General features: G+C 38.7%; 3 protein-coding genes and 3 pseudogenes across 8 annotated transcripts; 2 read left to right on the top strand and 4 right to left on the bottom strand.

Moving 5' to 3' along the window:
- Positions 1–843: 843 nt before the first annotated feature.
- On the bottom strand, positions 844–3,095 carry LOC104718741 (jasmonate-induced oxygenase 4). Its single transcript, XM_010436544.3, has 3 exons — positions 1,744–3,095; positions 1,339–1,660; positions 844–1,258 (listed from the first exon to the last, which is right to left on the bottom strand). Exons 1-3 carry the CDS (start codon positions 2,220–2,222, stop codon positions 1,028–1,030), a joined length of 1,032 nt encoding a protein of 343 aa, XP_010434846.1. The 5' UTR covers positions 2,223–3,095; the 3' UTR covers positions 844–1,027.
- Positions 2,396–3,208, top strand: LOC104720308 (putative F-box/FBD/LRR-repeat protein At3g49480 pseudogene; annotated as a pseudogene). Its single transcript, XR_015568262.1, has one exon. The product of XR_015568262.1 is annotated as a putative F-box/FBD/LRR-repeat protein At3g49480 pseudogene (transcript).
- On the top strand, positions 3,135–3,677 carry LOC147936027 (putative F-box/FBD/LRR-repeat protein At3g49480 pseudogene; annotated as a pseudogene).
- A 63-nt stretch (positions 3,678–3,740) lies between these two features.
- Positions 3,741–16,431, bottom strand: LOC104718739 (guanine nucleotide exchange factor SPIKE 1). 5 transcript variants are annotated; one of them, XR_015568255.1, is made up of 31 exons: positions 15,968–16,413; positions 15,703–15,865; positions 15,528–15,619; positions 15,325–15,437; positions 15,168–15,223; positions 14,960–15,057; positions 14,692–14,829; positions 14,104–14,415; positions 13,177–13,464; positions 12,792–12,953; positions 12,515–12,706; positions 12,392–12,435; positions 12,040–12,109; positions 11,165–11,326; positions 10,979–11,086; positions 10,816–10,853; positions 10,332–10,476; positions 10,025–10,151; positions 9,327–9,520; positions 8,913–9,043; positions 8,602–8,677; positions 8,399–8,509; positions 8,183–8,295; positions 7,893–8,075; positions 7,397–7,537; positions 7,016–7,189; positions 6,577–6,924; positions 6,170–6,499; positions 5,358–5,543; positions 4,228–5,202; positions 3,741–4,141 (listed from the first exon to the last, which is right to left on the bottom strand). XR_015568255.1 is itself a non-coding variant. In XM_010436543.3 (30 exons), exons 1-30 carry the CDS (start codon positions 16,043–16,045, stop codon positions 3,887–3,889), a joined length of 5,490 nt encoding a protein of 1,829 aa, XP_010434845.2. In that variant the 5' UTR covers positions 16,046–16,431; the 3' UTR covers positions 3,741–3,886. The 5 variants fall into 5 exon arrangements, 2 of the variants coding, with proteins under 2 accessions (XP_010434845.2, XP_087324955.1); XR_015568256.1 differs by having other exon boundaries at positions 6,577–6,845; XR_015568254.1 differs by lacking the exon at positions 8,183–8,295 and having other exon boundaries at positions 6,577–6,845.
- Positions 16,432–17,900: 1,469 nt separating this feature from the next.
- LOC147936026 (secreted RxLR effector protein 161 pseudogene) lies at positions 17,901–18,362 on the bottom strand (annotated as a pseudogene).
- Positions 18,363–22,123: 3,761 nt separating this feature from the next.
- LOC147936025 (uncharacterized) lies at positions 22,124–22,522 on the bottom strand. Its single transcript, XM_087468559.1, has one exon. The coding sequence runs from the start codon at positions 22,520–22,522 to the stop codon at positions 22,124–22,126; it is 399 nt and encodes a 132-aa protein (XP_087324685.1).
- Between the last annotated feature and the right edge of the window lie 2,475 nt (positions 22,523–24,997).

Genomic DNA, 24,997 nt, shown 5'->3' with positions numbered 1-24,997 from the left:
GGAGGAGTATAAGTCATGCTCTGAGAAGGACAGTGGAAATTAAAGCCATTAGCACCTATACTTACATATCTGGTAATTTTGCTTCGCGAGGGAGACTCTGAAGCACAAGCGTCTTATTTGTTACGGCAACTTCCTGAATTCAACAGACAAGTAGTCTTTGTTAACACGACGACCGACTGAAAGGACTTAAATTGCAAGCAATAATAACAATAAGTTGCCTCAACATCTAAGCACAAGGACTTAACCCTGCCCATAAGTGAAGTTAACCCTGATTGAACAATAACCTACATGATACAAGAAACAAAAAAAAAAAACAAAAAAAAAAAACAATCTACATTAAAAGTAATTTACCATAATTTATGTAGAAACAAAACAATCTATGTAGAAACTTACATTGGAGGGTCTTGGTAGAGTGAGATTGCTTTGACTGCTGCTATTCGCTTGTGCAGAGTTTGATGATGGCTTTAGCAGGAGAGGAAACGTAAGACTTGGCTGAATACAATTTGACCCATGTTGCTGACAGCTGGAATCTTTGTAATCGAAGCTATTACGACTTAAGATATAGATACCTTGATTCAAAAAATCACTCTGCTTGTTGATGGGAGGTACATATATGCTTACCATGTTTTTCTGTAAATTTTCAATTGCATTTACATATATGACCACTAATCAAGGATCAAATTTATGATGGATTCATATCACCAAAATTCAGTTTGATCGTCAGGTTTGGTACTTGCAAAGGTAGTCTCTGATGATATTTTCTTAACCTTTACCGTCTATTATATCAAATATTTTCTTTTATTTTTGTGCAAAGCAAAACAAAGTCGTCGTTACTGAAAACAGTGGGATCAGAATTCATTCAACTATTTATTTATCATCTGAGTTTTTTACAGCCAATGTGTCCCTTTCTTGTGTTGTAAACAATAGTCATAACACAAACATTGTGAAATCGTGGCAATTGAAATCCACACACTCGCTAGCATAAACTTAAGAACAATAAAAGATGGCCAGTGAAACAGATATAAGATTAGCAGAGGAGAGCATCGAGGTTTCGTTTACCCTCAGGACCTTTGGAGTACCAGGAAGAAACATACTGACCATACACAACTTCCTTGTAGGACGGTGGTGAGAGTTGAGAAACTGGTGCTATCCTTGCAGTCTTGGAAGGATCATGAAAGGTTGCGACTGATAACCTCGCCCGATTCGCATTAGTTACGGCTCTATGTTGAGCACTTTTGTAAATCCCATTGGTTATGATCTGCACAAAGGACAGACATGGTCAGAGACTTTTCTAGCTTAATCTGTTGTGTGACCTCAATCAAATAGAATAGATACTACCTCGGTTTGATCAGCTACAAGAACGAGAATAGCATCAGAGATAGGAGGAACAGTGAGCCATTGGTCATCCTTGTAAAGCTGAAGACCTCCAACATCATCTTGAATCAAGAGAGTAATAGCACCCATATCGGAATGTGACTGGAGACCAAGAGTGAGCTCTGGCTGAGGACAAGGAGGGTAATAGCTCACAGTGATGTTCTGATAGATTTCTCCAACAGCTTCTTCTATAGACGAACAAGGAAGACCCAAACTCTCTGAGATTACCCCTAACAGCTTCTGAGCCAGTTTCTTCATCTCATCACCATATCCTCCAACTACTTGTCTACCAAACCCCAAGGATCAATTTACAGAAAGATGAAACCTTTAACCGAAAGATGAGAACTTTAGTGAAGAGATGAACCGTACCTGTAGTCAGGAGGATGAATCGGCCAACGAGAAGGGTTACGGCGAGAGAGAGGGAACGTGTGGTGATCAAAGTAGTCTCTCCAGTCCAAAACGACGTCGTCTTTAGCTCCCAGCAACATACGGCTGCCGTAGCCTTCGGACGCGGCGGAGGTGGAATCGCAGGCGTAGCGGAGCTTGTCTTCCATGGGTGAGTCTCGGAAGAAAGAGAGACCTAAAGACCTCATCCGATCAAGGAGATGGATAGGAACGCCATGGTTGATCACGTGGAAGGCTCCCCAGTTGCGACAAGCGTCACCGATGGCTTCTTTCGCCGAATCGGAGCTCGAGAGATCGACGGTTGGGATCGAAGCTCCATCGACGGAGTTATGGAGATTAGGTCGAGCTTCCGGTGGCTGAATGTACTGACAAGGAACCTCCGGTAAGTTGCCTTTAACAATCAATTCTACTCTCGACGACGACGACGCCGCCGCTGTTTCCATAGCTGAATCTGATGTGATCTGAAATCGAGCGGAGGAGATTATAATTATCAAATGGTGCTGACGTGGCACTCTAATTACATATGAGACGAAGCCAATTCTCTAATTAGGGTTTTTGTTTAATTGTGGCGGAAGGAAGCTGAACGTTCTCCAACAAAAGTTGAAGAGATCGATCGATGGGCGGTGAAGACAGAATCAGTGAGTTGTCGGATGATCTACTAATAGAGATACTACTGTTTCTTCCGACAAAAGATGCAACGTTTTTGTCTAAACGATGGCGGTTTGTGTGGAGAAAGTTGCCTAGACTTGACTACGAAGAAACGGGAAACAGTAGTAGCAAGAGCGTCTGGTGGCTTCTTGACGAGTCAATGCGATTTCACAATGCACCTTCAATAGAAAAGTTGCGTATTAATCTCGGTGTACAATGTCCCGTTGATGCTGATGTTGCAAAGTGTGTTGCAAAAGCAGTTGATCGCTGTTTGCGTAAGCTAAACTTCTACCTCGACTGGTTTGGCGAGCCGATTACAATGCCGAAGAATCTTTACACGTGCAAAACGCTTACGAAATTGGTTCTCATGGGCGAGATTCTTGTGGATGTTCCTTGTGAGGCTGATCTCCCTTCACTTTACAAGCTTGTTCTTGAAGATGTTGTATTCAGAGACGAAGATTCTCATGTCAGGCTTTTATCAACTTGCCCCGTTCTCAAGGATCTGGATGTGACTCGAAGTTATTCTGTGTATGATAATGTGAGAAAGTTTACTGTGAAAGTGCCTTCTCTACTGAGATTAACTTATACGAATATATTCTTTCAGGAAGACGATGATGATACCGAGGCGTCTTTGGTTATAGACACCCCAGATTTAATAGTATCTCCACATTGTTAACGGATCGGGACACTCTTCCTCGATTAACCATATGCCTCGTCTTATGAGAGCATTTATTGGTGTTGACTTTTACCCTGATGACAATTTTCTGACATCTCTTTCCTCGATCGAGTATCTTCAGCTATCTCCAGGTGGATCTCATACAATGGTTCCATGGTGCAACGCTGTTATTTACACTCTACTTAAAGAGTGTGTCATAAATCGATTTCACCCGGACTGGTGTGAGTCACTTGTGGTTTTGCTCTCTAATTGTCCTAAACTAGAGGTTTTAATGGTCGACTCCAAATTTAAGACTGATTGGTCTGAGAATCATGTTCCAGTTTTATGGAACCAACCGAGTTCTGTTCCCAAATGCTTGTCGTCTCATCTCATGATCTTTAAATGGAAAGCATACGAAGGAAGAGAAGTTGAAAAACAACTCATGAGATACATTCTGGAAAACTCCGTGTGTTTAAAAAGGGCAGAAATTACGATGAATTCAACCTGCAATCCTGAAGAGAAACAGAAGATGATTGACGAGTTACAAGCTATGCCTTGTGTTTCAACGTCTCTTATGTGTCTCTTCTTTTCTTAAATGTTTCTGAATTAGACGTCAATCCATTTGTTACCTTTCTAGTTTATCTTTCATTCGCTGTCATTTACTGAATTGACTCTTTTTTTTTCTTTGTTAATCACTCTCTCAAAGAAAGAAATAAGCTAATGACAAACATATAGCCAAACCAAAATAGTGGAAGAAAAAGCACAAAACTCATAGCAAAAGAAAAAAAAAGCCTGACAAAGAATCTAAAGTTCGGACAAGATAGCAGGAATGTAATGTGAGAGTTCTGCAGTGAGAGACTGAAATCCATTGACAAGCTGCGTATGGAATTCCTGATCTTCTTCCCCAATTAATCTAAAGTGAACCCTAATGGCACGCTTACAAACTGCCATGAATTCAAGCAGTGCTGCTATCAGTTGCTGCAGTTCCTGCGAACGCAATCTAGTTGCAGGCTCTCCTGATAAGAAAGCTGTGCACACGCTCAACACCCCACTGTTCACCTGCATATTTCCATGGAAAGGCATATGATAAGCATTTCTACGTTTAACAACACAATCTATTACAGATAATATGGGACAAAACTCACCTGCACTGCAACACTTCCTTGGAGAATCCTCTGCAGACTTTGAAGCCGTGGTAGGTGATCCCCATCCGAGCTACGAGGCTCCTCTAGCTCATTTCTCAGAGCAGTGGTCCGCGTTTCAATCATTCCAATCGCATTCTCCACTGGTGAGAACTCAAGGGATTCAGACTTGGTAACTAACAGCCTATTCACAAGGGCAGGGAATGAACCCTCCGTCTGCAGCACTGTTCTTCTCTTCCATTGATCTTCTAATCCACCTTGTGTCTTACCATTTTTTGTAAATGGTGTGTCAAACAAGAAGCGATCAAACACTCGTGCTCGAACACTTCCAGTCGAAAGAGAAAATATTCTTTCTCTTCTGCTCCCAAGATCCTCATCTTCCATCACTGCATCAACAGCCGTAATTTGCAGGTAGCACGCTCCTGCCTGCAATTCTTCTGCCTTCACTTGTCTCGAATCTGGTATAATGTGCAGAATATGGTTGCTGTCCATTCTTGATTCATAAATATGGCTCAGCTTTTCCATTATATCCCCTAGCCGCACATCTCGTGGTTCTCGATATACATATTCTTTCCTGTCCAACTTCCCAAACTTTTCCCCGTAAAATCCCACCCGGTAATATGTAGCATCGATAAATGGGATTGGGTTTGATTCTTGGTCAAGAATAGACTCGTATATATTGGTAAGTAAAGTGTGACACTTAGCCAACTGCCCATAAGCCTTCCTGCTCTTGTAAACTGGAATAACAAGTTCCAAAATGCTGGCACAAAAATGGTAGAGCTCAGCTTGAGAGAAAAGCTTATTAGCAAGCTGTAGATACTTGACGGCGGAGTCAACTGTTAGCTTTGAAGCACCATAACCCTCGACTTCAGCTGCAGATGCCTCTGTTGTAAACTCGCCACTTACCATCGGGCAAATCTTACGCAAGGAAGACACATGATCCTTGCTCCACACACCATCATTTCTAGCCACCAAGGCCTGGCGAAAACCAAAACATGCGCATAAGTTCTGGAAGTAGTATTTAGTGTACGGGAAGACTAGAATGAAGACTGTAGAGCATAAAAGCCAACCATACTGCAGAGATGATTCACTGCACATCTAAAACACATACTAGATTTATATATTATTAGTACCTGCATTATAACACCTGCAACCGCCACAGCACACTGTGCAGCTTCAGCCCAAGACTGCATTTCCTGGTGGGCATCACATAGATGCAGCAACCACATTATGTGAAGATCAGGAACAGGAGCAAATGCCATTCCAAGTTTGTAGAAGCTCTCAGCCGCAGCATATCGATCCATAGCCATCACAGATCCCTGTAATAACAGATTTTGCATTGGAAAAGTACAGAATAACATACAGACTGGTTGAGTCTAATAGTTTTTCCTTCATCACGATAGGAACAAAGAAGAAACGAAATGGGAAATGGTGCAAACATGAAAGTGATGCCACAAAACAGGATTAGCAAACTTATGTAAGTTTGGCAAGCCGGTCTGTGAGAATTTAGACCAGTGATGTCAAAACAGTCATTCACAGTAATATCTAAACTCACCTAAAATTCCCAAGTTAAAAGTTCAGGAAATATCAGGAAAGAGAAGGGAGGGACATGAATCAACTCTCTATAAGCGTAAAATTATCTTCCTATATATGATGAGACCACACAATCATGACAGGAAAATGCAGATGTACTCGGACACACTTTCATCAGTGTCAATTTCCAACTTCCATACAGAAATTAGATCCTGTGTTATCTTATATACCTATCAATTCGATGAAAATACTAAAATAGGTGTTGACGGGGAGTAAAAAACATGACACTTCCACCACATAACAAGGCAAGGATCAATTTAGCAATCAAGACAGACGAGCAGAAGACATATCTTTCCTCACTAACACCAGAAACAATATCTTTACGAAATGCAAAGTCGATTATAAACCATACCAAAAGGGCATGCCCGAGGCTGGCATCAAGAGCAAGAACAAGGCTGTCAGAAAGATGTTTCACTTCATCCCATGACCAGCGGTTCTCAGTAAATTTCTCGGGAATTATCAACAGTGTATCATCAGGAAGACCACACTCCCTCAACAAATTGACACTGTTAGCTTCATCAGCCATTTCGCCTAATGACTGTTGAAGCCGCCGTGCCTCTCCACTCTCTTCTAATGTATTATCTGTTTTCATATGAGTCACTTGGACATCCGACATGAGTTCTGAAAGTGTAATTGTCAGCAAAGCCCTCAGCCTAGCAGTCTGCATAAAGTATAGCGAGCTCTGCAAGAACAAAGCAATTGAATTCATACCAGCTCGCAAGAAACAGATAAGTCTTTACAGGAATCTGGATGTCTCACCTTAACTAATATTTGGAGACCAATAACAGCCCTTTTCCTGACACTGTCATTGCGGTAAACAGCAAGCCGGAGAAGATGGAAGGCTATCTGTTTTAAGAAGCGATCATTTTCCCTGGCCATTAGTGTAGCCCCATGTAGATCAAAGATTCTGTTGAAAATTGGAAAGAAGGCTTTCCAGAAGGCTAGTGACTGGTTTCGAGAGAAGAAACTCGTCAATATTGTAGTAATGCAGTCCAATTTGCCATAGTCTGTCGCAATATTGTGAGAGGCTGCCATTGATGAAAAATTTTCAGTGATCTCCAAAACCTGGAGGCTAACAGTTGCACTTACATTCTCTTCCCAAAGTTCCTGGTGAGAGTGAATGCAATCTCATTGAAGACTATGCGAGAAAAATGATGAGTAACATTCAGGAGAGGTATGAAGGGAACATAAACTATACCAGTTTTTGCCTCAAAATAGGGTGCAGCGATTCTCTTAGTGCCTGGGCTGAAGCTCCAATCCGCGAAGATTGTGCTTGCGCTAAAGCTTCTCTTAGAGAATAAGGTTGGCTAGGGGAGGCCAACTGAGAATTAACTCTCTGCCACAGGTACCCATTATCAGGTGTTCCCTCTAGCTGCAGTAAAAATTCAGAAGGCATTTGAACGGTCCTTAGGTTTAACATAAAATAAGTAAAAAGTGTCGAACTTTCTAACTTAGTTTTGAGAAGCCCACCAAAAGAAAGCAACAATGTTATGGAACTCTAGGTGAACTTGTAGGTTTATACTTTATACCAAAAATTAGAAGAGAGGAACAAACATACAGGATAAATTTAGCAACTCACCCTGACTTCTTGGCGAGAAGCCTCTGACAGATAATTGTTAATAGCAGGAGAAAGTCGCTCGGAGTACTTTGGTGATCCAGCTCCTTCACTAATAGGCCCACGAGAATTGTTGCCTCCAAGGATGTTGTCAGCCTTTTTGTGCTGAAATTTTATTTTAATTCAACATTATCAAATCACCATAGGACATTAGGACTCGAACAGTAAGTGGACTACAAATACAAACATTTTTGAGGTAATACATCAACTCTAAGTTCTACTAGGTTGTAGGCAGTCCCCAAATCATTCTACCACATCCACACAACTAGCTAAAATAAAATTTTCTCCCAAAAAAGGAAAAAAAAAGGAGAATGGTAGATAAGTTATATAATAGCTACCATAGACCACCAGTATCCATAGTTCTATGGATAACAATTTCCTTTGGCTTCCTTTAACAGTGAGTTACATAAAATAGTTGAGCCTTTTCCCAAATTTAAAGAAATGGTTGTTGGAAAGGAACCTCGAAAAGTATGAGGCATTCTTCCATGAGTTTGAAATACAATCTAGTACGAGCGATGCTCTGCTGCCATGCCTTGACAAGGGATGTGTCATCCAGATTACGAACAATTTGCAGCACACCAATTAAAACCTCACGCTTTTCAGTAGCATTTAGGTTATAAAAAACAGGCATTTCATCTAAAATCTGCAAAAGGAAGAAATCAACATAAAATGTCAGAAGCATTTATCAGCTGACCTTAGCTATTACTGTATAAATTATAAACAAAGCAATCAGTCAAAAGGTTGCCACACCATTTAAATCCTAACACATTATTAATGTTCCTGTAATAATGGATGCTTATGACACGATTATTGAGGGAATTACACAAGCTTCTGAGCTGCTTTTTAGCCTTGGAAAGGACTTCCTAAATACCATTGACCACAAAAAAATTCAAAGCAGAAGTATTGAAAAGGACTTCCTAAATGAAAGAATGTGTGCATTATTTTTATTAAGCCACTGTAACATACCTGCCCGACGAAAGGAAAATATAGTTGTGCAATATACAGCTTATCTTCGGCTTTCTGGTACCGCGCATCAAATTCATGCTTGCACAAGAGGATCACTAAAATTCTTGCTCCCTGAAAGGATACCAAAAAAGGAAACGATTCACAGTGTGAAATTCTTACATGATATGTATCTTATACGTACAGACATTTAGAATTAGAAGTACCTTCGCCCGCAGAGGCAGCTCATCATGATCCAGGGAGAGAAATAATTCTTGTATTAATATGGATGATAAATAATTCCTAGAACATACAAATAGAGTTAGCTGAGTAAAAAAAATCCATCCGGATGCACACACACATAAAAGAAGATGGAAGACTGTAGTTCAGTTTACTGCATCTTTTCAAGACTTCATATGCTTACTGCAGAAGTGGCCTCTTTATGTTCTATTTCTATGAGCTCAAGTGTGCTACAAAATGCAAATGTTTGACAACGCAAAAATGAATAAACAGGTAACGAGTATCTAGGGTGGAGTACCTGTCTGATGGGTCTCTGCCAGGCATTTCTACAAAAAGATCATGGTCGGAGATAATTTGCAAAAACGTGAGCTTGCATTCGTGTAGAACAGATTGACAAACACCAGAAAACTTGTCCATGTATAATGATACCTGTTGAGAGCGAGAAGGACGTGTAACTGTTATCACTATCAAAACTATTTGAAGGATAAATTATTCCCATGTTCTAAACTACTGACTACCGATGGCAAAGATATGTCCCAAAAATCAGTTGAAAGATAATAAACGTTTTTGAATTAAAGATTTTTTTCATGAACAATATTAGCATACAATTTCCACACCTGAAAACCATACAGATGCACATGATCGATCAATTAGTAATGCAAACCGTTGCTGCGACGTATGATAATCTGAAAGATACAAAACAAAAACATACCAGTTCATAGACTTGGCAGGGCTCAATGATATATAAAAGATCATAACAGAAGAAGGCCAAACTGCTGTTCAGACGTTTTGCCAAGCTTAAGCCCTTTTTACAACGTTCATGTACTTCAGTTAAAAGACAATCAAACAATTGCATGATACATCGGAAAACACTTTCTTTGAGCTGCATGGGTGGAACATCCTCGCCTATGATAAAGAAGAAAAAATGAGCACGGTACTTGGTAACCGTATAATACCTTAATCACTCTGAAACTAGTTAACGCACAATTTAGGGCAATAGATAGACCATGATTAATCTAAGGCCACAATGTATTTTGTAATTACAACCACTAATAAGCATACTACATTGTGGCACTGGCATGATGAGTGATCATTATTGGAACTTGTATTCGAGTTATATGCACTTATAATTTGTTGAGACTCTCGTATACATTCAGGTTTAGAAAGTAGAACAGAGAGCAACTTTAATAAATTTTTTCTTATATGTCAACATATGCGTCATTTTGGTGCAAATAGTTACTTGAGTTCTTGGCCATTAGGTTCAAAACAACACTCATATTACATGTCATCAGGTTCTTCGTTAAATATTATCATCCAGTTTTTTCATTGACCAATTCCTAAAACAGTATTGCATGTCCACTTGACAATGAAAAATTTATGGAAAATGGAAACTGAATATCCCAATAATACCTGAAGGTAGATTGTGATCATAAAGACGTGCCTGCTCCAATGCCATTGATTTAACAATCAACTCAAGGAAAAACCACGCCATTGATAATACGTCGTCATATACAGGTCCAACCCGGTAACCTTTAGCCTGTAAGGCCAGTAAGTGTTCATCAACCAAAAGCGAAATAACTAAGAAATTTCACAGCAGATAGCTGAACGAATAGGTAACATGGAGATTGCTCAACTTTGGTGAAAAGTATAATGAAATGTATATCACATTAGAACAAAGATAAGCTAGTTTCATCCAGACAACATGTGCAATTTGTACCTTGCTTCTAGCTAAACTTCCCCATACAGTTGCTAATCCAGGATAAATTGGAGGTTGATTGCCTCCAAAATCATCAAAAGAATAATCAACATAGGTGACCAGAAAACGATTTCGGTCAGCATCATCAAACGACACCTGCTGCACCCTATAGAAACAAATTGAAAGATCTGGTAAGAACAAGGGTTCGTGTGCTTGTAATACATTTACCAGCGTCCAGTTAGACACATTATTTGCAACTCTAATGATATTCTGATAATAGACCATTCAAAGTTAAAGGCCAATGACATTGTGACATAACATTCTTTGGTCATTTAGCTAAACTCTAACCCTTGTTGTATAAATGTTCTAATAATAGTGTCCCCTGATCCTTTGGGTTAAATTTTCAATTGGAGCAGATTATATATCCTACTAGACAAGCCCTTTTACAAATTTATTATTTGTTCTAGATTAAACGTAGCTAAGCTTAACACTAAGAAATGCATACCGAGTTAAAATATCCACCATGGCTCTGAATGCTGCAACCTGAAGCAAGTTGAAAATACTTGATTGTTAAATGATGTGCGAAATAGTCACATGGACAGAAATAAGAGTCAAGAATGCTTATATCAAAAATCTATGATAAAGGAACTAGAAGATTTCAAACAAACCTGAAGAGTTTCTCCACCATTGCCAATAAGATGAAGGAGCATGTTAAGAATTGGGTAAAGAAACTGAAGCAAGGCAGTAGAATCAACGTGCTTCAAACTGTTTATTGCCTTAAGAGATATAAAAAGAACATGTTAAAAATAACAGTGGAGAAAATAAATCAAATGAGACAGAGTTCCTGTGGATACCTGCAACAGTTCCGAACCCCAGGGAGGGTTTGTCCGGAGGGTATGTCTATCATACTCTAGACAGAAATCCCTTACACGTTCATTGGTTGGATAAAGAGATGAACAAAGTCTCAGTCGCAACTTAAAAATATTCTTGCCATCTTCCAAATAATCCAACCTTTCCTGTAATTGTCAAAGAGTATAATTGTAAAACTATGTTTAAAGTAATGTTGCTATGATCAATATATAAGAATGTTATTACACAATTCCTAGCTTGAGTAAAAATAATAAAAAGACACCTAAGATAGAATTATCTCACTAGTTATACCAAAGTTGAGAACTAGAACTGATTATCAGGTCCACCAACCAATATTCCTAGGATATAATACCAAATTATACACAATTCTCCAGCACTATGCGGAATTTAATGTTCATTTCCACCAATAGATGCCACAGTGAGATGATCTACAACCACCCTTGTATTCTTCGTTGATCTCTTGAAGGATATGCACAATGGTAATTTTCTGACGATGGAAAGTTTGGAGTTACCTAAGTTAAATCCTTTTTTGTAACGTGAGAAGCTACAGCCTAGATTAATACAAACGCCAAAACCTGTTAGTCAGTTCTTCTTCTCAATGTGGTTGCAGAGTATACTTTTGTTGATTTCTTAAAGGTTTGCAATGCTTGCAGGTGACAACCCCTTAATTAGTCATCAGCTACAGAACCTTCTTAACAGTCTAGCCTATTGTTCTTTATCTTCCTTGCATGCATGAAATTTTCCATAATCCCTTTCCAACTTTTGAATTTCAAACACTCATGCGGATTTGAACTATTATACTAGCTTAACATGCAAAAAATATATCTAACTCTGATGCTTTCAAATTATGACAACATACCTTGGTGGTTTCCTGAAGATAGTGGGGAACCAGTTCTCTCATTACTGGTAGAGAAATATCAGACCGTGAGCTGCATTAGTAATCAAACAAATTGTCAGCAACAAGAAAAAATGAATAAATCAAGGCATACACTTCTCCCAGCTTATTAAGTAATCTAGTTGTTCAGATAAGTTTGACATCAATGATATACTGCATCTTCAAAATTTCATTTTTGTTTGTATACTAGCATTTTCGCTCATACAGATGAAAAAACGCATCTCTTAACAATTAGTGATAAGGAAATTTAAAAGAGAAGCCTTCTTTAGCAGTACATAAGATTTCAGAGACCAAATAGGGAATATCATATACATACTGGATATAGGTAGATAATGGAAGTGATGCATATCCAACAACTACCTGAAAAGAAAAGATAGTTAGACACTGGGGGATAGATTCATCAGAGAGAAGCAAGCACATAACTCTATGTAAATCTTACTGGTCTTGGAGCTTCTAGCTTTGTCTGGAGATCAACATGAAAAAAAGTGAACAACAGATGATGTGATGGCGTCCATGTGGCAGGAAGAGAAACCTTAATTTCATCATGGTAGCTAGCAGCCCTAGCACCAACAGCAACCTGTGTATGAACCCACTTATGAAGTGAAACACCAGGCTCTCTTGGATAAATTGCCTAGCCAAATCAATAGTAAGAAACAAATAAGACTCAAGAAAAAGGTCAGATCGTTTACAGGACTTGTGATAATCAAAATAATTACCTCGAGGGGTTGTTTTCGGACATCTGTGTCATCCTTTCTCAATTCTACACGAATAAAGGGATTCCTCTTCCGACTTAGAGTAACAGCTACAGGATACACATAAAGGCAATGGAAGAGATGTTGAAAAGGCTCGTTTCTTGTCGTAGAGCAGAAATCAAAAGCCTGGAAGACGATAAACATATCAATTTGCGAGTAAATTACACCGAAGACTATACACAGCTTTCCAGCATCTAACTAGAGTTAGAAAAAAGAATATCTCTATTGCACTTTTATCCTCTATTGAGAAAACAGGTTGTTGAAAAGAGATGGGAGCTAAAGACGAAGTATAACTATAAGCAGTAGATCAGGGAATTGGTAGAAAGAATGATAAAGCTGATGTGCTTACATGATAACAATTTAAGTCAGGAGTCCCACTTGAACTTGTTAGGTTTCTCGAAACATCCTTTCCGTCCTCCGAATTCCACTTCGAACAGCCACTACGGAGTCCACCAGAACCAGAATTGGGACACTTCATAAGTGTCAGGTCACTGAGGCGGTCAGTCGGATCAAGGGAGTCATTAATGATACTTCCATTTTCAGATAGATCTTCAAAGTCTCCATGTCCATTCCGATGTTTCTCAATTTCCAGTCTTAGAACCCCTTTAACAGGTTTGTGAACCTTCCGTTTAGGGTCCTGTAAAAATCAAACAATAATCTATTAGATAATTAGCACATTAGGACATGTAATAAGTCCAACTGATCAAGACGAATTATAGGGATTTTAGATATGCGTTTCCTCCAGATGAAAGCAACAATATGCAGTATGTTGTTATATCAATAAAGCATTCCTGTTATATGACTGATGAAGTTACCAAAACAATTAGTATCTGAATTCTTTTCATGTGAGTAAAAGAAGAGACAGCTCGCAAATTTTGTTTCCTTGTGATTGTATCTAGTATATATAACTGTTACTAACTACACTTCAGAAAGGGAAAAAAAATGAGGAACTTCTCTTTCTCAAAACTAATGAATTAAACCCCATGACCTGATTGCCAAATGCTACCAAAATCGATTCATTCAAATAGGAAACAAAAAGAATATCATCTATGAAATTACCAAAGCATGTATTCAATCGACTGTGCATGCAACTCTACTTGCTTACATACATGTCAACCAACCGAAGTGTACCTAGCAAGTGACAGACGTAATAGGATTTTCAAATTGAACGAAATATATAAAAACTATTCCACACCATCTCAAATTCAAAGCAATGTAAAATCAATCATAAAGACAAAATAAAAACTGTGTGGGATTTGAAAACTAAACATCCTACCTGAATTGACTCTTCGGAGTAGCTCTCTTTAACTTTGTTTAAATTAGATATTTCAACTACGACAGAACTTCCACCTGAATAACCTTGCTTTCCATCTGATGTGATCTTTGCAATGGGTTCAAAAACACCATCATGAGAACTTGACGCAGTCATACTGGGAGCAAGTGGACTGCTAGGGGAAGCAGATTCACCAGTGTTTGTGGTGATATTATTATCAAAAAGTGGAACAACTGCCCAAGCAAAAGACTCTCGGTAAGGCATGATGCGAGACCAGACCTGCAACTTTTGCTTTTCCCTCTCAGTTAAGTGCACCTGATTCACAAATGGCCAGAGAACTTAGTTACTAACTTACTAATAACAGGGTACTTCCTAATTGTGATATATAGATCCAGCTATCACCATGACTACTCTAAAATATATAATCAAAAGTTCAAAACACACAGTAAAGACAGCCGATATTATACGTCGCAGTGTCGCACGTCGCAGGCTGTCTCCAAATTACTCGAAATCAATTTTGAAAGCCACAATCACCATACACATGAGCAAGAGACTAGACAGTAAGGGAAAATTCAGGATTTTGGAAATTACAGGCTCTTTACGGGAATAGACAGATGTTGTAATGCCTCCCTCCTCTGTTGCTGTTTTTTCTAATTGAATAAGCAGGCAAACAGAAGCTGATGGAGCATCTAGATAAAATACTCCACGATTTTCAGAAGAAAGTCTAGCCTGCAAGATAATGTACAAGGGGCGGCGCAAGTTAGCAAAAATGAAGTGAGATAAAACTTAAACCAACTTTTATAAACCATGAGAAGGACAAAGCCGAAAAGGGGACACTTTGCTCTGTTCAGTGACTTACATCCTGCATTTCCGTCGGCAAAATATGAAAATAAAAATCCTCAGAGAGTTTCTCCTTCCTCTCTTGATTGTACAATGCAATCGAGCCAAAAAATGGTTCTGCAGGGAAGGGCGGCAAAAGGGAACTTAAAGATGTAAGACTAACTAAAATTACAGGGAACAGAATGATAAATCGGTCAAAGATAATAAGATTTAGTTAGTTTTCTCACCAACTAAGCCAGACTGAAAAGCTAGAGACAAAACTCTGACCGAGATCTTCAATCCACTGTGTAGATAATAGAGGGAACAGAAGGATAAATCAGACAAAGATAGTAAGATTTCAAACATAAAAAAAAAAAGAACAAGTAAAGTGACATGCATAAGAACCTGGAATAGCTAGCTGCAGGTGATTCGGGAGTTCTCTGTCCAAATATCATAGCTCTTTCATTTTCCCAGTCAAAAGCTGGTTCATAAGCAGGGAGGGGAGGTTGCCCAAAGTGCTGCAAAAACCCCCCCATGCAATTCAAAGTAAGAACCAAACGAGAAGAAATAAATAGAATAGGGCAATGAAATTGAGAAGAAGAAGACACCTTGGAGGATCCAGAATCAGAAAAAGGCCTCCCAGAAATGCTAGCTACATCCTCCTCAATGGTTGCACTCCTAGCACTAGCAAGACGAATTTCTGAAGAAGCAAGAAAGTTAATAACAATAATTGACGACTGAAGCACAAAACTTGACAAAAGGCAAAAAACAATGCAAGCTTACCAGTCTCAGTATCAGTGTCAGGTCCTTCAAAAATCTGACTCTGGAAAGAATCAGGTCGAGTGTTTTCATAGTGTCCATATTTATTAACATCTTTAACCCATTCAGTGCCGTAGCATTGAACCAATTGGTTCAAATGCGGCCATTGTTCCAGATTCTCATCAAGCTAAACAAAAAAAGAGGAAACACACATCAATCAGGTTAACGAAACATTAAGGAGAGAGAGAGAGAGAGAGAGAGAGAAAAGACAATTAAGGAAGGCGGTTACCAAAGGATCGAGCTTGGGGAGAGCAACAGGTTGACGAGGTATCTTACGAAAACGAAGACCAAGATTGTTGTTCTCCATTTCCGAATTCGGAGACAAAGAGATAGAGATCTAAATACAATGTCCGCTACCACATCTGTGGGAAAACAAATTGGGGGTTTTGTGTTAACTGTGAAAACCTAGAAAAAGTACATTTTGGTGTAGATCTGAGTGGGGGTGTGGAGCTTAAAGGATGAATCTTTGTCTTTACGCAGACGGAGAGAGATCCGTGAGAAAGAGAGGAAGCAGTTGGGGAAAAAGTGTGAAGATTACTCAACTAAAGAGAGAGGGGAGCCCCCACCCAAGTCGAGCTGGAGTCGTCAAAAGTCCTCCAACAAGAGTCCAACTCCACTGTCCTTTTTTCTTTTGTTTTTTTTTAATTAAGAGTCAATCATTGGGACGACCAAGACGAAGCCTCCCCCTCACCTGAACCAACTTTATAAAAGAACATAGAATTGGAGTAAGTAACCAATTTCACCAATTCTCACTATACCAAACAACTAACCATATCTTCCGACACGACCAAATGCTCCTTTGTACTAAGATACAATGGAGTGTTATTGTACACAGTAAAAGAATTTAATTGTCACACTCTGTGTTTTTAAAGTAGGATTGATGTTACGTTCTTTGGGATCCACAGTGAATCTCGGTAATCTAGCCATGGTTCAGGGTTGTCATTATAGTGTACCTACCAGGTTCATATTTCGGTTGTAATTTCTATTATTAAAAAAAAAAAAAAAAAAACTCTTTCTAGCTTATCTAAAGGCATATTAGGATTAGATTTTTAGTTTTTTTGTTATCTCGACTTAATTTTTGACTAGTTAGAAAGTCTCTTAATTTTCTGATTTCGGGTATGAGACAGTTTCCAAGATGATAATTCATATTTTTCTTTATCGGATGTTGTTGTCTTAGACTCGTTTAATTATCGAATAGGAAGCCCAATTGACTGAAAATAAAAGGATAAAATTTTGTTAGTTAACATAGCGGTTTAAACTGTTTAATGTGGTCGTTATGATCCCAACCAAAAAAAAAAATGTTTTTGAAAAAGGTATAGAGATCACAACACAGTTCTGGTTGGAAACACACCAAACAACTATTTTTCTATTCAATCTTATTAAACAAAGTTATTGAATATAACTGAATATAAGCACTCTTCTCTTTTCTATCTAAGCACACCCTAGTGTAGATCTAAGATAAGAAACTCAATACTCACATTCTCATCTCTTTTTGCTAGCCAAGAAGTTTTACAATCTCACACAATAGTTTCTAAGTGTTAAAAACATTATGCGGCTCCCCCTAAGCTATTTATACTAAGCTTTCCTAAACCCTAACAAGAATATCTTTGTATCTTCTTCTTATAGTAACCGTTTGTGCTCCATGCCTTATCATTCCTTAAACGTCGAGATGGATATTCTCCAAATATCTTCTCTCCCGACTCGGCTTTATCTTCATATTTAACTCACAGTACTTAAACAACACATCATCTTAACCAATTTAACCGTGACACGTCAGCTCTGCTTCCTTGTCGAACAACATATGTCTGTGGTATAATGCAGAGTCCTGTTTCCTCGCAGCTCCTTGCTCCGCACAATGATTTGCTACGGTGACAGCATCTTCAGTTTTCTAATGAAAATTATCAATTAGTTCAATCTCCCCCTTTTTGACTCAATTTGATAAACAAGCACTCCATGCAACTCATCCTGAAAACCACAAGACCAAAAGACGGACCACAACACGAAGACCAAAAAAACTAATGCAACAATCATAGCTGAGTCATTCCAAAATACCAGGTTCAAACATATTACAGAGCCAAAAAAAACTAGTTCTGTGAACACACAAAAAAAAACATAATTGAGCAAAAACAGAACACAAGCTCCCCCATAATCTAAACCCCCCTTCACTCATCAAAGTCCGAGTCAACATCTCTCCCTTCTTGTGTACAGCTTCCTAAGGCAATGTACTCAACTTCAACCGTTGATAGGGATACACTGTTCTCCTTCTTACTTTGCCATGATATTAGATTGTTGTCCATGAAGAAGCATCCACCACTTGTGCTTCTACGATCATCTACCGAGCCTGCCTTATCTACATCACAATATCCTATTAAACTGGTACTTGTGTCCTTGGTATAATAGATGTCAAGCTCTGTTGTCCCTTTGATGTATTTGGTGCTCTTCTTTACCGCCAGTAAATGAGATTTTTTAGGCCTTCCTTGGTATCTTGCACATACTCCAACAGCCAAACAAATGTCTGGTTGGCTTGCAGTCAAATACAGCAGGCTGCCAATCATCCCACGATATAATTTCTCATCAACAGCCTCTCCAGCTTCATCTTTTGAGAGTTTGTCGTTTACCCCCATGGGTATTTTACCTTCCTTACTAGTTGTTAGACCAAATCTTGCCACCAAGCTCCTAGCATATGTACTTTGAGAAACAAAGATCCCATTAGCAGACTGTTGTACTTACAAACCCAAAAAAGTAAGTTAGTTCACCACACATGCTCATTTCAAATTCATATGTCATGTTCTTTACAAACTGATCCACAAGCGGTTGATGAGTTGATCCAAAGACAATGTCAGCAACAAATTTCTGAACAAACATCAGATCTTTATTATGGCTGAGCACGAACAGGGTCTTGTCCACACTCCCTCGAACATACCCTTGATCTAACAAGAATGTAGTCAATCTCTCATACCATGCTCTAGGTGCTTGCTTAAGCCCATATAGATCTTGCTTAAGCCCATATAGAGCTTTCTTTAGTTTGTACAAATATTGTGGATATTGAGGGTCCTCGAACCTTTTCGGTTGCTCCACATAGACTTCTTCTTGAAGGATTCCATAGAAAAATACACTCTTAACATCCATCTAATGCAACGTGAACTTCAGAGCGCATGTCATTCCAAACAAAAATCGGATAGATTCCAACCTTGCAATTGGTGCAAAGGTCTCATAAAAGTCGACTCCTTCTACTTGTGAATAACATTGAGCAACTAGTCGTGATTTGTTCCTTACAATGCATCCATTTCCATAACTCTTGTTCTTAAAGATCCACTTAGTTCCTACAACATTCACATCATCAGGTCGCCTTGTGAGCTCCCACACATCACCTCAAGCAAACTATTCAAGCTCTTCCTACATCGCGGCTATCCAGAACTAATCCACCAAAGCTCTTTGTGATTCTTAGGCTCAATTGAGGAGACAAAACTGGCAAATGGAACTATTTCAGAGTCCATAGGCAACTGCTCAGGTACAGGTTTTCGTTTCCTCCCAGCCAAATGCAAAATATCGATCTGCTTCCCTCTGGTAACTCTACCCCCTGAATCTCGCAAATAAAATCATTAGTAGAGTGATTCTGATGCACTTGAGAGGTTTGAGGAAGATGGCAGGGCTCTGAGAAACAACTAGTAGCGGCAGATTCATCAACAGCTGCAGTGGGAGGTACATCCAAATATTAAGAGTCCGCAAGTGTATTAGTTACCAGATCATTGGTATGCGGTATAGGGATCAGTGATACTCGTTGAAACGAAGAATCATCAAACACGACATTAACAGTCTCTTGAACAGTCTGTGTGCGCTTGTTGTAAACATGAAACGCGGTGTTGTTTCGAGAATATCCCATAAAAAAACCTTCATCACTCTTGGAGTCAAACTTCCCTAACTGATCATTGTCGTTCAATATGTAGCAGACACACCCAAATACATGAAAGTAGCTAACAGTAGGTGTTTTTCCTTTCCACAATTCATAAGGTGTATTGGTTATGCCTGGTCGAACATACACTCGATTGATAATGTAACATGCCGTGTTGACAGCCTCATCCCAAAAGTGTTGGGAGATATGATTTCCATGTAGCATTGTGCAGGCCATCTCCTGCAAAGTTCTGTTCATACATTTAACCACACCATTCTGCTCTAGTGTTCTAGGCGCTGAAAACTGGTGAATAATGCCCTGTGTTGTGAAGAATTGGTCAAATAGATCATTTTGGAATTCATCGCCATGATCACTGTGAATTGTCTTGATGGCCCACTTCTCACCTTGATCTGTGAAGCGAGAATTCGAAAACACTCAAGTGTATAAGACTTCTCTTGAAGAAATCTGACCCAAGTGTAGCGAGAATAATCATCCATCATAACAAAGATAAAACGTTTCCCATTCAGACTATGAACACGAATGGGACCCATGAGACCCATATGAACCAACTCCATAGCATGACTGATTGGAACATCAGAAACATGCTTATGTGAAATCTTAACTTGTTTCCCTTTATTGCATGGTCCACACACCAAGTGTTGATCAGCCTTAAGCTTTGGTATCCCTCGAACAACTTCCTGATGTGCCAGCTTTAACATTGTGCGGATGTTTAGATGTCCTAGCTTATGGTTCCACAGCTCTGTGTTTGTCCCTGCAAACACATGGTGGCAGTGACTTGTTGCCTTCCACATATAGCAATTGTTCTCTGATCGTTTGCCTTTGAGTTTCACAAACCCTTGTTGATCAACAGATTTGCAGTCATGTTTAGTAAATGTAACATCTAGACCTTCATCACATAGCTGACTGACACTAATGAGATTAGCTTTCAACCCATCAACAAGAAACACATCTTTAAGACTGGGTTGTGTTTCTCCACCTGTAACACATTTACCCTTGATCTTGCCATAGCACCATCTCCAAAGGTAACTCTTCATGCTGTAACATTCTCAAAATCAGTAAGATTGTTGTGGGTCCCAGTCATGTGTCTAGAACAGCCACTGTCAAAGTACCATTTCTTCTGATCATACCGAATCTTTTCAGCAGTACATGCAACATTACAGAAAAGTCACTCTTCTTGACATACAACGGCTTACTCCGTCTCGTGACTCCATGGCATTTCTTATGCTGCATGACCCCTGATAGAAGATTGTTGTACCCATAGCACTGAGCCTTGTAATGGTTAAGATTTACGAGTACCAACATCCATTTTTCCGACTGTGATGTATGTTGAAGACTGTTCCATAAGCATGTTGTGATGAATAAGGATTACCCGATAGACCATATGTAGCAAGTGTCTGAATTCAAGGGGTGACTCTGTACTTAGCTCTGTAAGCGGATTGAGATCCTTTTTGAGGAAAAACTCCTTCGGTCTTCCTATATTTAGCCTTAGAGGGTGCAGGTCCTTGTGTCATGTGTGACGATCCTTGAACTTCAGCAGCCTTGTCTTCTGATGTCCAACCTTTGACAAACTTAGTGTATGTTGAGTTATCTTCGCCTTGATAGCTGAGACCCCACTTCATAGTACTTGACCTTCCACTGCTTAGAATTGTGTCGAGATCCTTTGTTCTTTTGCTCAGCATCCTGATGTTTTCAGTTGTTCTTCCAGTTGCTTCTCAAGTCTCTGAGACCTAGTTCTTTCTTCATCAAGCTCTAAAGTCAGATTTGCTAACTTCATTGTCAAAGTTTCTTTTTCAGCTATCAGCTCATCATTCTCATGTTTCTTCTGAATCAAACTTGAAATAAGTAAAGCAACTTGTTCTTCATCGGATAGATCTGGTTCATCATCTTCTAAGTCAGACACAACGGTTTGTTTGACCTCCTCAGTCATCTCAATGCCTTCATCTTCCTCATCTTCTTCAATAACATCTAGTAAGGCAACATAATTATTGTGTATTTCACCATCTTGTTCCTCATCATCTGTCTCGTTATCGCTCCATATAACAAACAACTTGGATTTGCTTTCTTTCGTAGGACACTCAGCCTTGGTGTGTCTGTAACCTTTGCAACCATAACACTGCAGTGACCCTCTGCGTTTATTTTTGGGGCACTCCATCCTGAGATGTCCATACGCTTCACACTCCATACATTGTCGCTCTTGTTTATCACCCTTTTTAAAATTCTTCTCTGATTCAGGTCTAGAATTGATGAAGTTCCTCTGCGCTGACTTCACTCCATTTTTCGAAAGAATTTTCTTACCAGCGCAGCAGCCTGTGTCTTTTCAACCTTTTGTGTTTCAACAGCTTTCAACGCAAATGATCGTTCAGTGCGCTGTTCTTTTTTTTTCAACTACAACTCATATGCCTGCATATTCTCGACCACTTGATTAAACTTTATCTCATATGAGTTTAATGATACATCAATAGCAGATCTGTGCTATTGAAACTTATGTGGCAAACTCCTGAGAAATTTCTCCACCAGTTTCTTATCTTTGTACCGTTTTCCCAAAACTACAGCTTCATGTGCTATAAAGCTCAGACGTTTGCTGTAATCAGCAACGGTTTCACCTTCTCCAATTGATAGGTTCTCGAAATAGGAGGCCAGATTGCCAAGACGTTTTCGCTTGACATTGCTAGTTCCTTCAAAGGTGACTTGAAGAATATCACAAGCCTCTTTAGCTGATACACATCCTTGAAAACTGTTTAACTGAGTCAATGGTAGAGCGTTAAAGATAACGGAAAAGACTTGTGAGTTATACTTTGCCTCAACTTTCTCCTCTTCTGTCCAATTCTTTCTTGTTTTTGGCATCAATTCACCTTTGTCATCTTTCTCCATTGGCTATGTCCAACCATCTTCCACAGCGAATCAAGCTTCCATGTCAATGCTCTAAATTACCTCCTTGACTGACACCTTCCAATGTCCATAGTGCTCCGGATTCAGTTTTGATAGCGCAACAAACCCTAGTGACTTCTCAATACCTTTGTCGCAAGATCACACCTGTTGAAAAGATATTTGAACTTTTATCAAGTGTCCGCTCTGATACCAATTGAAAGGGGTATAGAGATCACAACACAGAGTTCTGCTTGGAAACATGCCAAGCAAACACTTTTCTACTCAATCTTATTAAACAAAGTTATTGAATACAAGATTGAATCTAAGCATTCTTCTCTTTTCTATCGAAGCACACCCTAGTGTAGATCTAAGAGAAGAAACCCAACACTCTTATTCTCAGCTCTTTTTGCTAGCCTAGAAGTTTTACAATCTCACACAATAGTTTCTAAGTGTTAAAAACATTTTGCGGGTCTAGCTATTTATACTAAGCTTCTCTAAACCTTAACAATAATATCTTTGTATCTTCTTCTTATAGTAACCGCTTGTGCTCCAAGTCTTATCATTCCTTAAACGTCGAGATGAATATTCTCCAAATATCTTCTCTCCCGACTCGGCTTTATCTTCATATTTAACTCACAGCACTTTAACGACACATCATCTTAACCAATCTAACTGTGACACGTCAGCTCTGCGTCCTTGTCGAACAGCATATGTATGTGGTCTGATGCAGAATTCTGTTTCCTCGCAGCTATAGAGAGTGCATCTTCAGTTTTCCGGTGAACACTATCAATCAGTTTACTACCACAACATTAACTATCCATCCAGTAAATACAAAAATCTAACCGTACAGAAACGTAAATTAAAATTGTCGAATGAATTTTTTTGACAAAGCCGGATCAGGCAGAAAAACATAATGGGTGTTATTGGATTCTAATTTATAAAGATTTTTGAAAAGTTCAACAAAATCATTAAAAGTAAATAAGTGAAAGATTGTTAAAGATTGCTAAAGAGTTTTGTTGATTAGTTTCCTAAAATTTTGTAAAGTGCTAGAATATTTTGAACTTATTCAGGCAAAGGGTCTTTATTTAAGGTTTTATCATTTTAAACACTAGCTAGCGAAACTAAAAATTCTAATGCATAAATAAATGTTAAGTAATTGATGTCAGAAACTAGGGTTTGTTATTGGAGAGGTGATTTCTAAATTCATATGGAATTGTAAATTTTAAAAATAAACACATGGATTTTGAAATAACATGTTTTATTGAATCCTTTAATTTGAATCCTTCTATTTTACACTTTCAAATCCATTCTAATCTATTTAAAACATAATGTGGATTTTGAAATCCAAAAACAAATCATTAAATGAATAACAGAGGATTTTAACAAGTATTTGTAAATCATATAACCAACAACACATAATTTTGATAAGTATTTTAAAATCAATGATTGAATAACACATGATTTTTGTTTGGATTTCCAAATCCATTAAAATCTTAGAACCAATAACCCCTCTAAATATTTTAGTTGACGCATTAAAAAAAAAGTAACTAAATTCATGGACAGAATTCCAGAATATATAATCTAGCTTGAAAACATGTGTTATAGGGTTTTTTTTTGTTAATTTAAGTTGTTGACAAAAAAAAAATGTTCAGGCATGTAAGATTATTTTTATCTTAATCTGTTAGTAATTAATCAAATTGAACTTGTTCACGCAAAACAACAAAATGCTGGCTTTGGTTTGGAGATCAAAATCTTTTGCTCCTTGGTCGATTAGATTAGTGCAAGATTAGTTCATTGTTATGTCACCTAAGTATTTAATTGTATCGACGCTAAAGGTGAAGTTGCAAAAGAGCTCTTGAGAGGCATTAGAAGCCATTGGACCAGCCTCACACCCGCGTTGGGATGTACTGATGGACAACTCGCTGTCGGAACCCTTTCTTCGTCGCGCACTCTTGTTATAGGCCGAACAAACTTTCATGTATTGTTTCCTTTCTTACTAATCAATCTCATATTTTCTTCTTTTTTTCTTTCTCGTTATGGTTTGTTGTAGGTTTTTATGATATGTATCTTTCCAGTTCTGATGGTTCTTTTTTTTTATTTTTCTTTGTGCATACTCATAAAAGATGAAGGCACTGTTCGAATCACCAATGGGTTTCCTCCTCTTTAGAGTTCTGGAAGAAGAAAAGATAGATGATGTCGAGGTTTTGGCTCAACAGTTCAATTCTTATGAGGGAGCATCACAGATGGTGGTGTTCACAGCTTTCAGACGTTATGGCAGTACCCCAGATCGAGTTAACATTCAGCTGCGCGACCTGAGGGATGGGGAGCTAAACATACATCTGATCCATTTTTTGCAACGTAATTGTGATGCTGGTGAAACCTTAGCTGTCGGCGATCCAGCTCTTGCAAACAAAATCTCTGTTTGGCTGGGATTTCATTGTATCAACGCTGAAGGTGAACTTGCAAAAGAGCTCTTAC

Source organism: Camelina sativa, chromosome 10, assembly GCF_030686135.1.
Source record: "Camelina sativa cultivar CO46 ecotype springtype chromosome 10, ASM3068613v1".
Lineage (NCBI taxonomy): Eukaryota > Viridiplantae > Streptophyta > Magnoliopsida > Brassicales > Brassicaceae > Camelina > Camelina sativa.
This window is presented reverse-complemented; position numbering and strand designations above follow the sequence as displayed.